The 13856-nt window shown below is 49.5% G+C and overlaps 1 protein-coding gene across 2 annotated transcripts; it reads right to left on the reverse strand.

Moving 5' to 3' along the window:
- Window positions 1-432: 432 nt before the first annotated feature.
- On the reverse strand, window positions 433-7587 carry LOC102064148 (uncharacterized). 2 transcript variants are annotated; one of them, XR_012578001.1, is made up of 7 exons: window positions 7031-7587; window positions 6024-6371; window positions 5017-5183; window positions 3892-4012; window positions 2080-2796; window positions 1614-1731; window positions 433-1245 (listed from the first exon to the last, which is right to left on the reverse strand). XR_012578001.1 is itself a non-coding variant. In XM_074532256.1 (5 exons), exons 1-5 carry the CDS (start codon window positions 7542-7544, stop codon window positions 2726-2728), a joined length of 1221 nt encoding a protein of 406 aa, XP_074388357.1. In that variant the 5' UTR covers window positions 7545-7587; the 3' UTR covers window positions 1881-2725. The 2 variants fall into 2 exon arrangements, 1 of the variants encoding a protein (XP_074388357.1); XM_074532256.1 differs by lacking the exons at window positions 433-1245; window positions 1614-1731 and having other exon boundaries at window positions 1881-2796.
- Between the last annotated feature and the right edge of the window lie 6269 nt (window positions 7588-13856).

Genomic DNA, 13856 nt, shown 5'->3' on the forward strand with positions numbered 1-13856 from the left:
TTACAGGTTTTTAAGTGCTGCCTACGTATATCTGTATGTGTTTGTATGTAAAGAACCAAACATGGACTGAATTATCTGCATATCCACAGAGCAGGAGTTGTGCTCTCAGCAGAGTCTCAGCAGGAGTTTTCTCAGCAGCCTCTGCAGTGAGTTCTGAGCCAACCTGGGGCTCTGCTGCCAGCCCAAATCTGTGCTTCCCTTGCCCAGCCTGAGTGCAGGTGGGGCATGTGCTGGGCATGGCTGGAGATTTGCATGGCCAAAATCCTCCAGCATTTACATCTGCTCATGGCTTTGGGTAGCAGAGATCACAGAACACCCATCTCAGCTGACAAATGGCATTTCTTGCAGATTGCTACAGCCACACTGCTGAGCCACAAATACACGAGAATCAATTTCAGTTAGAAAATGTCATTTATTACAAATTGCAATTGCTACACTCACACTGACAATATAGAACTATACAAATCTCAATTTAGGTAAAAAGTAGGAGTTTATTAGACTATTATAACCAGTCCATGTAAAAATATACAAATACCAAATTCACTTAACAAAACTTAATTTATTGCCAACCTCTACTATACACAACTCACTATACACAAAGATCAATTAGGCGTTTAACAACTTAATTTATTACCTATTGCTACAAATGTAGAGCCGATATAGAAATACAAAAATAAACATTCCCTCTCTAAATAGCCCCACACTAAGAATTCAATAGAATTACACAACTATACCCTGCATCCATCTTTAAATAGAATTAAATACATATGTATATGCACATATATAAATACATACATAACTATAACAATCTACAGATGTAAATATAGATTAAATATCACATACTACATAAAATATACATATTAAAAAATATATATATATATATCAGTATATATACAAATATCACTCTGCCAAGCTAAATATCCATCCAACTGCATGAATACAAACACAGAGCTATATATCTGGACACATATGTAAATATCAATAAATAGACAGAAATGGAACAATATACATAGACATAGCATACATCCATACATAGAATTACATATAAATAGAAATATTGCTATACAAATAGCGACCCACATATGGAAATACGCATGAAATAATCCCTGCCCACGTGAAAGTCCATGTATCTTTAAACAGCACTCCAAGCAGAGGGATCCCAGCTGCCCCATCTTCAAAGCCTCTCCCTCGGTCTCCTCCTCCCATGCAGAGCAGCTCTCCTGGGCAGGGGCAGCAGATGGGACTCTGAGAAGCAAAGGGAACACTGAGTGACTATGGGGAGGTTTCCTTTGACAGCAGCTGCACTTCCATCAGGGAAGAGGAAATGTCAGAGCCTCCCCAGGAGGGTCGGGAAGAGAAAGCAGCCGAGCGGGCCAGGCTGTGGTGAGCGCAGCCGCGGCGGGACTGTCCCGCAGCCCCGGCAGAGCCGGCACAGCTGCCGGGCCCGGCCGGCACAGCTGCCTTGCCCAAGGACAGCCCTGTGCCAGCCGGGGCAGCTGCGCTGAGCAGCCCCAGCACGGGCAGGGCCCGCTCCTGCCCCGCCGGGCAGTGCCCACGGCCGCAGCCCACGGCAGCCTCAGCCTCAGCCTGCCTGCCCGGGCCTGTGGCCTCACCCAGGCTCTCTCCAGGCTGGCAGCAGCAGGTCCCTGTTCACTGCTCTTGCTGCTGGCCTTCAGCTCCTCCCTGCTGCCTCCCGTCAGTCTGTGGCTGTCCTCAGGGTCTTCCTTGCAGCTGGGGCAAAAGTGGAGCCTCTGGAATTGCTTCCAAGGCCTGACAGAGCTGCAGTCCCGGAGCCCTCTGTGCTCCCTGCTGGCCCCCTCCATCCCCTCAGCCCCGCCATGCTCTCGGTGAAGCCCCAGCCCCCTTCAGTTTCTTCAGCCCCTCACAGTCCTCTCACCCCCCTCAGTCCCTTGTGAGCCATCCCATCCCCTTAGACCCGCCACCCCATCAGCCTGTGCCACTTCCCTGTCACCTCAGTACCACCATGGCCCTCGGCTGCCCCACAGCCCTCAGCCCCAGCAGCAGCTCAGGGTCACCGTCCCTTGGGCGCCACCGCCCCCTCAGCCCCCTCAGTCTCACCGTCCTTCAGCAGCTCCTCAGGGGACAGTGCCTGGGGCCAGCGGCAGCTTCCACCGCTCCAGGGACAGCCGGGGCTGGAAGTGCTGCTCCGCCCGGCCCGGCCGCCAGCTCGGACCCAGCACAGGGACAGGGGACACAGGGGGCACCGGGGGAAAAGCAAGAGGTGAAAAAGGCAGCCGAGGGGGGAAAGAGGTACAAATGCAGCCTAGGCCTACACAGCTCAACCTATGCATCTAAATTGCCACAAACCTCTAACTAAATAGCTATGCACTTTAATATATATATATAAATATATATATGTTACTCTATACACATATAAATGTAAATCTCAAAATCTATGAATGTAAACTACATAATTATAAATATAATTCTGTAACATGTATAAATGTGATGCAATTATTAAAAAATATATATACTGATTTAACTATATAAACACACCTGTATAAATCTATAACTATATATAAAATAAATATATATAAATATATATTTATAATATGTATATTTAAAAATAAATATATATTAAAATTATATATAATGATTTACTATATTAACACACCTGTATAAATCTACAAATATAACCATAGGGATATACAAATAGACTTATAGAAATCTGTATATAAATGGAGAGATTCCACCTGCCCGATGGTCACAGGCTCTCCCTCTGATTCTTCTTCTCACGCAGGGCAGCCCTCCTGGCAAGGTAGATCAGGTGGATATCTGGGAAACAAAGGGAACATTGGGTCAGTATTGGCCTCTGTGCATCTTTCCATCTTGAAGTAACTGTACTTCCATCAAAGACTGAAAAAATGGCCTGAAAGGCAGACTCTTATTTGACAATTTCAGATCTGCTCTTTAAAGAACAGGGATCCTTCCAAGTTTTCAAAACTTTTGAAGTTTTGAAGAGTCCCAGTAAAATCTCAGCACTTGCAGTGCAAATGGCACCCAGGAGAGCTTGAAACACAGTGTGCTGTGACAGTCCCAGCTGCCACAAAGAAGCCCAGCCTTGTTCTTTCTCTGGGCTGATAGACAGACCTCAGTCCTCACTGAAATGGCTGAAGCTGAAGGTGCTGGGAGCTGAGTCATGAACCAGCTCCATTACCTGGCATCTACAAACTGCCCTCTGCAGTGAGCAGCAGCTGCTGCAACTCGACCATCAGCTCTGGCAGGTAGGGGTTGGAGGGACAGAGCTCCTTACGAGGCCTGCAGGCTGCACCAGCTTTGCTAAATGCAGATCCAAAGTGCTCTCTCTCTACTGTATTTCTCCCTAATTTGGGGTAATTTCAGTTTTTCTTTGACCTGCTGGATTTGTGACTAATGATCTCCTTGGCCTCAGAACTTCTGCTGCTTGTATTTCTAATGTATCTCACTACAACTATCAGCAGACTGGCACTACATTAATTTAATGCTTGGAGACAAAACGCTTCGACTTGTACATTCACTTTTTGCTGGGCTTTTCCTCTCTTGCTTCAAGAGTCACTCAGTGTTGCCTCCAGAGCACCAACATCCTGCAGCAAACTTATCCGTGGACATCAGCACAAAACTGGGACACCCGGCTTGGTGACACAGTTCCCACAAGCTCAGGTTTATTCCCTGCTCTCTTGCCCCAGCAGAGGACTCAGGGTCAGAGCCTCTGGAGAAGCGTGCAGGGCAGGGCTCAGGCAGGTTGTGCCCGTGCAGGGTTTGAACTCAAAGCACCAGGAAGCACCAAGCCTGCAGACAGGAACTCAACCCTTCTCATCTCCCTTCCTGCCAGAGGCAGGCTCAGAGCAGCCATCTCACCCCTCTCTAAACCAGTGGGGGCTCTGTCCTTACCAAGCTCCTCGGGCTCCTGGGAATTGTTCCTGCAGCTCTTGGTGCCAGGCAAAGCTCCCTCTGCTGCAGCTCTGTCCACAGGCTCCCCTCTTGAAGACTCAGGGGCAACATGAATATTCCCCTTGAAAGAGAAACAGAAAGGAAGAAACTCTTCTCACCACTTACACAAAACACCTGGTCCAACACCTCCATAGCTCACACATTTAATCCCTTGTTCCTAACAAGAACTCTGGGCCCCAAAGCCCTTCAACAGTCAAAAAGATTTGACTTCTCAAACACAGTCCAAAAGCTGTCAAAGCTGACAGTGTTGAACATGGGGGTGACACTGAACACATGGAATGGCTGCTAAGGAAGGAGTCCTGCCAGCTCCTGGCACAGGGATGTGCTCTTCCCTCCACTGTCCTGAGCACAGCAGTCTCATCCAGGCTGCAGCTTGGCAGGGACAGCACGGGAACACACATCTCTTCCCACAGAGATGCCCAAGAGCAAGGCGACTGAGCTCTGCAGCACGGACAGCACGACTGGCCAGTTTGCCCAGCTGAGGATTTCCCAATGGAAACTGGTCTGCAGGCAGCGGCTAACTGAGAGGACAAGAAAGCTGCAGCTGCAGCCCAGCCCCAGCCACGGCTCTGGGAGCACCCACACCACGGCAGGGCTCACACAGCAGCAGCAGCTGCAGCCCAGCCCTTGCTTTGCCTCGGCCTTCCCACCAAAACAGGCACAGCCTACATCTGCTGCTGCTACAGAGGCACCTCTGGCATGCCCCTCCCTGCACGGGACACTTGGCCTTCAGTGCCACTTCTCCCAACACTCTTCTCCTCTTTCCCAGCAGGAAAAGCAAACAAAGCCTTTTAGAACCTACAAAGCTTCCACTTCCTCACCACAAATGCCCCTGCACCAGGGATGCTTCCCAGTAGGAGCAACCAAACCCGGTGAACACCTTTCATCCTCATTTAAGGGCTATCCCCCTTTTTCATTCCCTTTTCTTCTGGAAATCTTCTTTCAGCAAGCAAAGCCTTCCCTATCCATTCACAGCTGAACTCAAGGAGCTTTTCCTTCTCAGCCATGCAACAACATTCACAAGCTCTCAGTCCAGCCCCTTTCTTCCCTGTCCAATGCAGTTACCTGAGCAGAGGGAGAAAACAACTCCTCCAGCGTCTCAAGCACCATGTCCAGATCCGGCGGTGGCAATTCCTCTTCCCCAGGAGTATTCCACAGCCAGCTGGGGGCTGTCCATGCTGCACAACCTGTACTGCCAGCTGGAGTGCTGGGGGCTGAAGTGTCTGGGATGGCTGCAAGAATCCAAACACATTGGTCAGGCTCCACAATGTGTCTTTGGGACGCAGAGCTCAGTGCTGCCTTGCATCAAACATCACAGGAAGCACACAGCAACCTCCATTCCAGAAATGTATTCAGACTTCCCAGGGGATTGGAGGAGTGAGTTCTTCCTCTTAAAAATATTTATCCTAGTTGATATGTACATAAATTAAAGCATGGACTGGAAATCTGATATAGACACACAGAAACACCTTATAATCACAGCTTTTTGCATTTTCCCAGCAGCTTTGGGATTTGGCTGCTTGAGTTTGTCATCACAATGAACCACAGAAAGTGGATTCACCCAGGAAGAGCCCAGATCTGCAGACACACACACTGAAATGAAACTGTGAGTTTTTTCTAAAACCATCATTGTGGGTGAGGCAATGTTCTGCAGCTGCAGCTGTTGTGGGGCGCACAGAGCTCATTTCAATGGCATGGCTTGATTTGCAGGGCAGACAGTCTTAAACATCTACAATATCCTATCGGGGTCCTAGTTTGGCTTCATTCAAAGATAAGAGGAGAGTCCACCTAACACTGACCACTTTGTTAGGCAATAACTTTTGCTTTGCCCTTGTACCCCTACAGAGAGGCTGTCTGCAAAATGCCCAGAACACCCTCCAAATCTGCAGCAAGGGCAGGAAAAGCAGGCAGAGAATCTTTCTGTTTTCAAGGTCCCTCTTCCTAGGTGACTTGACACTTTCTACCTGATTCTCACTTGAGATCTACCCATGATAGAGCACTGCAGGAAAACACTTTAAAGGGTCATTAACCAGGACCTGCTTGGAAAGCAAAGGTAGAAGCTCTTTCCCTACCTGATGGGCTGCGGGTTGGCAACTGCTGCTCTGAAGATGTGCAGCTGCTCCTCTCTGGAGAGGCCATTGAAGGGTTGTGATGGTCTACAGGAACCAGGGGAATGATGAGCTCAGGTTGGCATTTAAGCTCCATGGGAACCAGTGGAATGATGAGCTCATGGCTGAATTGAAATTTGCCTGTGCCTGGTTGCTGCGATGAAATCCCAAGAAGTCCAGATGAGGCAAAGATGTTCTTGGGTGATGTTAGGAAAACATCAGCCTCCTGAGCACCTGCACTTAGCCTGGAAGGGCCTGGAGGCAGCTCTAAACCCTGAGATGAGGCAGCAGCGAGGTCCTGGTATGAGAGCACTGTGTAGGAGTGAGAGAAGAAGAACAGAAGCAAAGGGAAGGCTGGGTCACTTTTGGTCTTCACGTGTGTTTCCCTTGGCAGCAACTGTACTTCTGTCAGAGAAGACAAGCTCCCATCCTCCCAAGCAGCGTCAGAAAGAAAAAAGAACCAAACATGTTCTGGAGCTATTCAACTAGGAACAAGCAGTTCCTTGTCTACTGAGCTCTCACCTATTCATTCAACTGTCTGGGAAAACTGTCCCACTGCTGTTCCTTCGCAGGAGGGCAGGTCTTTTCCCCGCTGCCCCGGAGGGACAGGAGGCTCCCTCCAGCTGGGCCCAAGCCCTCGGCTCACACGCACTCACAGAGAGCCCCCCAGGCATCCCAGGGCAGGGCAAGGAGCAGCGCCAGCCACGGCGCACGGCTGGGCCAGCTGCAGCCGAGCGGGCCAGGCTGTGGTGAGCGCAGCCCCGGCGGGACTGTCCCGCAGCCCCGGCAGCCCGGCAGAGCCGGCACAGCTGCCGGGCCCGGCCGGCACAGCTGCCTTGCCCAAGGACAGCCCTGTGCCAGCCGGGGCAGCTGCGCTGAGCAGCCCCAGCACGGGCAGGGCCCGCTCCTGACCCGCCGGGCAGTGCCCACGGCCGCAGCCCACGCCACCCGCAGCTCCCACCCCGTCTCACCGGCTCTGGGCGGCTGCCCGGCGGGGAAGGAGGGCACCGCCCGCTCGGTGTGGAGCTGCTGGAAGCGGCTGGGCTGGCGGCTGCGCACCTCCAGCCCCGCTGCCAGCCGCTGCCTGTTGGCCCTGGTCAGGCGCTTGATGCGGAGCAGGAGGTCGGGGCGGTCGCGACGAAAGTTGGGGTTCCTGAAGTGAAGCCAGCCCCCGGCATCGCCCGGCTCATCTGAGCCAACCCAGCCCGGCACTTTGCGGAAGCCATAGAGGTTGAGCTGCCGCACGAAGCTGCCAAAGTGCGTGGCCTGAAAGGAGTCAGGGGCTGGTACCGCCCCCTCAGTGCCCGCCCCGTGGGCGTCGCCCGAGCTAAGCAGCTCCTGCTCGAAGAGGGAGCGGTCGATGAGCAGTCCCTGGGCCCGGCTGTCCCAGCGCACGGAGCGGATGCGAGGGCTGTTCACCAGGCGCCACAGCTTGGCGGGGAAGGTGCTGGAGCTGAGCCCAGCGGGCAGCGGCAGCTCCGCCATGGCGTCGATCGCCGACTGTGGCCGCAACGCCCGCAGCGCAACCGCCGCCGCTGCACCGGCAGAGCACGGCCTGAGGGGGCGCTGTGCTCGGGCCCGCGCGCCCAGCGCGGCCCCGGTGCGGTCCGGCTGTGGCGGGGACGAGCGCGGCAGAGCCGGGGCTGCGGGCACAGCGCGGGGGGACGGCTCCGGGCTGGCCGGGCTCGGTGCGAACCCCCTCATTCTGTGGCTGCAGTCATCCTTCTGCCTTGGCTTTGCGGCACAACCCCACAGCACTAAGGCAAGCACAGTAACTTTCAGAAAGGTCGAAACTGAGGAATCCCATCGGAAACTCTTGCTCTTTGTTCAGTGAAAGGAAAATCACTGTGTGTTCTGCATAGCCAAAGTCAGGAAAAACGTCTTAGTATAAATAGCTTCTCTATTTTGTTTGGGGTTGCAAACAGTTCCTCATTTCCAACCAGACAGGTCAAATGGGAGAAGGGGAAATGAAGAGACTTGAAGACATTCTTTTGGACACACCTTACCTCTCAGTGTCCTTCCTGAATTGAGGGGGCCAGAATTGGACACAGCACTCGAGGCGTGGCCTCTCCAGTGCCGAATGCAGAGGGACAACCACTGCCCTGGCCCTGCTGCCACACCATGGCTGGCACAGACCATGCTGCCCCCATTCACCATCTCCGACGCCCTTCCCACCCCCTCCGGCCGGGACACGGCTCCACCCAGCGGCGCGCCGGGAGGCGGCCGCTCTGCCGGGACCGCCTGTGGGCGGGGGCGGCTCCGCCCGCGCCATATTCGGTGCGAGTGCCGGCGTCGGGGTAGGGCAAAGCTCTGTCCCTCTGACGGGGGAGGGCGGAAGGGCGGCCGGACGGGGAGGTGATGGGGGTCTGTGGGGACAGTCGGGGTCAGGGAGAGCTGGGAGGTGGCTGTGTGGAGGTCGGAGGGGTCGATGGGGGCTGGAGGGAAGGTGCCGGGGATAGGGGCAGGAACCCCGGGGGATATGGGAGAGCGGAGGAAGTGTGGGAGATGTGTATGGGAAGCTGAATCACAGAATCGGTCGAGTGGAGATCACCCTGTGCAATCCCCCTGCAAAAGCAGTCATCTGGAGCCGGTGACAGAGGAACACATTCATGTGGGTTTGGGATGTCTCCAGAGGGGGAAACTCCACGCTTTCCTGGTGTCAGGAAAAACCAAAACGTCAGCGTTTATGTCCAAAAAGGAGACCGAGGAGTCTTTCGCCTTTATTCGAATAAAGGAAAGGAGTGCACCGGGGCGCATGGCCGTGGGGTTTTCTCTCAGGCTTTTGGAGGGCGCAGCCTCCTTTCATCCTGAGCTCCTGGCCGCATCTTTCCCTCCGCCTTTCCCCTTTGGCTGAGGTACAGCCTTCCTGAACCGCCTACCCCATATCCCCCCTTAAAACTCCTGTTCTACCCCAAAGTTCCGAAGTTCAGGCTTGTACAGACCCACTTGTCTGTCTCAGGAGCCAAACTGTCTGAGCTCTGCAACAAACCTGCTGCCCAAAGTCAGTAGAGACATTAAGACCCATTTCAGTTAATTGTAAAGACATTAGCACAGATCTTTCCTTTCAGTTCCTCCTCTTCTTATTTCTCAATTTGTCTTTACAAACCCTAGTTATTATTAACCCTTTTTCACAACATGGAGCATTTGAAACACCCCCTGCTGACTTTTTCATGTCTGTTCCTTGCACTAGGTGTGGCAAATAAATACAGAGAATGAAGTAGATAATAGCAGTTTATATTACCCCACTAGAAGTCCTTGTCCATGGCTACCGATAGCCAAAGTCTCCCATCCTTTTCTTCCAGGTGAGAAGTCCAAATCTCCAGGGCTTTCGTGACCTTGACTCAAGTGGGATGGGTCCATCTGTGTTTAGCTCTCCTGGCTGCTCTCTCTGCAGTCCCAGTTGGATTTTATGAACAGCAAAGTCCGAAGGCAACATCTGTGCTAACTGGGCTTCATGTCAAAAGAGATTTCACAAGACACGGTATCCTGGCCACACACTAGTTTAAATACACATCTCCTCACTGCTGCCTTGAAAATGAACAAGGTAAGAATCCCAAACAATGAAAAGGTGAATAATTGAATATTCCCTCGGCTTTGGCTCTTATCTTGCCAAACCTAATGGCAAAAGCTGTACCCATGGCATCTTAGTTTCTGTTAACAGCTTCAAAGGGTGTTTATTCCTCCATTCATCCTTTCTACTTGACCTGAATTCTCAGGCTGCCAGGGAATTTGGAGGCCCCACTGAAATCTCAAAGCAGCCATAATACCTTGAAGGATCCCCCTGTAAAATGAGCTTCCCCCATCCAAGTCCACTGCCTTCACAATCCCATATTCAGAAACCATTTGTTAACTGATTGTTAGGAATAATTTATGTAGTTATTGGCTTTTGCTATTATTGACTTTAGTAAACTATTTTGATACAGTACAGTTTGTAATCTCTATTTAACTGCCTTTGATACAGTAGAATTTGTCAGCCTTTTATGTTAATACCCTAATCCCTGTGTAGATTGTATATCTTGGTGTGATATATATTATAGTTTAGGTTTTGACAAAATATTAAAATAGAGGCTATGTAATGTGTATTATAACATTAACTTTTGCAGAAGTAATTGTAGCTTTACTTTTGTAAGTAACTGAAGAGTAGTAAAGCTAATTTTGATAGGAAGTACTTGTAAAAATGGCTACAATGTCTGTATGATAACTGAAAAGAACCAGGCAAGTAATGCTGAAAGAGCAAGGAAAAATCTACCACTGACCCTTCGGCTATCAATAACTCTAACCACACACCAGGGGGCTCTTGAGGAAATAAATAAAATACAAGACTCTCAAAATTACATCTGATTTGTGGCATGTGCTCTTAAGAAGTTGAGGTCAGGGGTTGAACTAAGATAAAGAATTCCTGGAACATGTAAACTCAAAGGAATGTTTGAATATGTGTAATTGTCATAAATATGCATTTGACTAATGCAATGAAAAAGTATATAAGAGTTGTTAACCATGTGCATCTGGCTATGCACCCAGTGCTGTTACTTTTGCTTTATCACTTATTATCTCTTATAAAACCTTTGAAATTTTTAAAGAGTGAGCCTTGTTTCTCACAATGATCAAATAGTTGCTGAAGCATCTAGAAACTCATCTGGCCACCTTGCCAGCCGGCATACTCTACCAGAGGATATCTAAGCCCTCTTGCCCAGGGAATCTCGGTAAAATATGTCCTGGAAACGACATAAAGCCCAGGGTCATTTCCCTGCCTTACAATTTCCTTTGTAGTCTGGCTATTAACTTTAGCCGGATACCTCTCATTAGCACGTTTTGCTAAAACAAAAAGACCCAATGCAGTAGATCTTGAAGAGCATTGCCAATCCTCAAAAGTCCAAATGACTCACCCCATGGAGCTGTCCCAACACCCTCAGGGTCAAAGCTCCTGGCATCCACTGTTTACTGTCCTTTATTAATAAGTTCTCCCCTCTTTCGTGTGCCCTACTACCTTTAATTATCTCCAACTCTTCTGGTGGAAGAGACAGCACCAGCACCACCACTTCCCCCCTCCCCCTCAGGCAGTAGCTCAGTCACAGGGGGCAAAGGGGGGATCCCAGAGACCTTTGGCAGAAGCACTGCTTTCTGAACATCTCCATTGAACAGTTGATTACCTGTTGTCTCTTCTGAATACCCTGCCTGATGTCCCTTAACTGCTCTTATTTCTACCTCTTTAGGCAAATTCACTACCTTCAACAAGTGAGTAATTGAGATCTCGGGAGGGAAGGAGGGAACGTTTTTCCCTTCAAGATAACAATCCTCACTCCTCCCAGCTTTCCAAATGCATGTAAAACCCACAAGCATGCTTGGAATCTGTAAATATTCTACTACCAAGCTAACTTGAGTTTAGAATTCCAGCTGAAGTCAGTGCTGCTGCTAGGAGAAGGAAAATGGTTCCATGACAGTTGTCTTTTTAAATTTGAGGTATAATTTAATGTTTCTGTGAAAAGAAACCTCACAGGATCCCCATATGTGTTGTTTCAATAACTCACTTAGAAATAATCTTTATACTATACAATATGCTGTATACTATACTGTATACCATCCTATACACTAAAGGGGACTGCCAAGCTGAAATGCTTGTGAAATGCTGCAGTTTGGCAAAGTAATGTTTTCAAAAGGTAAGCAGCCTTGTTGCTTTCAGTAGAACTGCTCAATTAAAGCAGATAAGAACTGGAACGTTCAGTTCCTAACCCCTGGTTTGACTGTAAATGGCATTATAGGCTTAAATGGAACAGGTCGGGTTTTACTGGTATGGTCTGCAGTTCATTCACTTCTGGTTTCATTCAGTCTGGCACAGCCTCAGTGGCTGTGGGAGAAGAATGCCGCTCATGTCTAGTGATGATCTGATTGGTTCCATTATTCATCTCCAGCTGCTCGTTCACTTTGCAAAGTCTTTAAGGAGATTCTTGTAGCTTTGCTCAATAATATTTTAGAGAGCTACAGGAAATACTGTTCAAACAGGAGAAAAGCCTGTTTTAATGTTGAGGGTGATCAAGCACTAGAGAGGCTGCCCAGAGCCATGGCTGAGTTTCTGTGCCTGGAGATGCTCAGGCTGCCTAGACAGGATCCTTGGCAACCTGCTTTGGCTGAGCCTGCTCCAGGCAGGAGCACAGGGCAGGTGATGTCCAGTCCTCCCTCACAGCCCCAGCTGTTCTGTGATTCTCTGTTAGTCCAGAGCTTTTCAGACTGCTTTGAGTTAGGAATTGCTTCTCATCAAACATGTTTGCATCTCTCCTGGTACATAGCAAAACTCTTGGAATGGGTCTTTACAAGCCTTGAGTCTGAGTTGCTTTTCAGTTCCATAGGATTTGTGAGCTCTCTCGGTACAGGGCTTATTTATTTCCAGGGTGTTGCTGCCCTCAGCTTTGACTGGCTTTGTGTGTAGATTCAATAGGAACAGTTTGGTTGTTGTGCAGTGAACTGGTGCACATACACACTGTCTTAGTTGTTTGCTAAAGTCTAACCTGGTTCTTTTTTGTTAATACAGAAAAGCAGAGATGGAGGATTTCATCTGGAAGATGAAGATTTTTTTTGTGAAGAGGGTGATAAGGTGCGGTGCTTCTATTTTAATGTTACAGAACAGTGGACATTTTCCCCATGAACTTTCTGCTTGCAGTGCAGATTCTGCTGCTGTCTTTTACGGCTTAGTGTTGGACCAGAATGTGTGAGCACAGGCTGGCACAAACTCCCAGTTAGACCACAAGGAGTAGATTTGTTTCTGTTACCTTGCTCCTTGTGGGATCCCTGAAGCAAGAGCCTGGGCAGAGGTGCAGGATTAGACATGTGAGCACTCTTAAAGTCAGCCAGAGCATCACAGGCTTGTCAAGGGTTATTCCAGCTGCAAGATCACTTCAGTGATTTACAGTCCTCCTTACCTGTCTTCCATTTTTAATCTATTCCTCTCAACAAACATTTTTCAAAATCTTTTTGGTTCCATGATCTTCTCTGTTTTGGGCATTTTGTTACCATGATGCCTCAGTATGTTAAAAACCCCAAATGAAATTGACCACATGGATGTGTATTTGGTGTTTTTTTGATAGTATTCTTTAATGTTCAGGAAGAACTTAGAGAAGGTGGGAATCTGTACACTTCAGCCACCATGTCTGGAATTGGCAATAAAAGGATGGCTGGAGAGCCTGGCCCTTCTGCACTTTCGGAAAAGAAGGCAGGGACTGAAAATTTGGGCACCATTTTTGGGCACTGTGGAGACCATTAAACTTGGTGGTGTTTCTTCAACAGTATGTCTTCCTTGCATACCTCTACTCCACCTTTTGGTTTTTTTTCATCTGGAGGCAGAAATGTCTCTGGGGTCATGGTGAGCCCTTCTGTGACCTGGCCTGTGTGCCGTGTGCCTGTGCCCAGGAGGAGCTGGACATGCGGATGCTGCAGACGAAGAATTGGAAGCTGGCAGAGATGCTTGACCAGGCACCAGGCAATGGAAGATGAGCTGTGGGAGCACATGGAGAAGCTGGAGTGTCAGCAGACCACTGATGATGCCTCTCTAGTGATCATCAACTGCTACTGGAATCAGGTTGGGAACAGCTTTTGTTGCTTCATATACAGTTTTCTTGTCTCCCCTGTACCGCTGCACTCCTAGTGTTCACATCCGTTTTTTACCTTGTCTTGCCTTGCCTGTCCCATCATTCAGGTTGATGAAAATATCCGCATCATCCTTAAATGCTTCGACCTGGACAAAGGTCTTGGAGACCTTTTGTCTGAAAGAAAAGGACTGGTGGTGCCAGAACCTGATCCAGACTC

Source organism: Zonotrichia albicollis, chromosome Z (assembly GCF_047830755.1).
Source record: "Zonotrichia albicollis isolate bZonAlb1 chromosome Z, bZonAlb1.hap1, whole genome shotgun sequence".
Classification (NCBI taxonomy): Eukaryota; Metazoa; Chordata; class Aves; order Passeriformes; family Passerellidae; genus Zonotrichia; species Zonotrichia albicollis.

Bases quoted from the DNA above. Each gene is read 5' to 3' on its own strand.
- LOC102064148 (XM_074532256.1), bottom strand. From the start codon at position 7,544: ATGGCGGAGCTGCCGCTGCCCGCTGGGCTCAGCTCCAGCACCTTCCCC. The intron at 4,013-5,016 runs GTAACTGCATTG...TTCTCTTTCAAG, and splicing joins TGTTTTCTCCCTCTGCTCAG to GGGAATATTCATGTTGCCCC. The intron at 2,797-3,891 runs GTAAGGACAGAG...TTTGTTTCCCAG, and splicing joins CCAGGAGCCCGAGGAGCTTG to ATATCCACCTGATCTACCTT.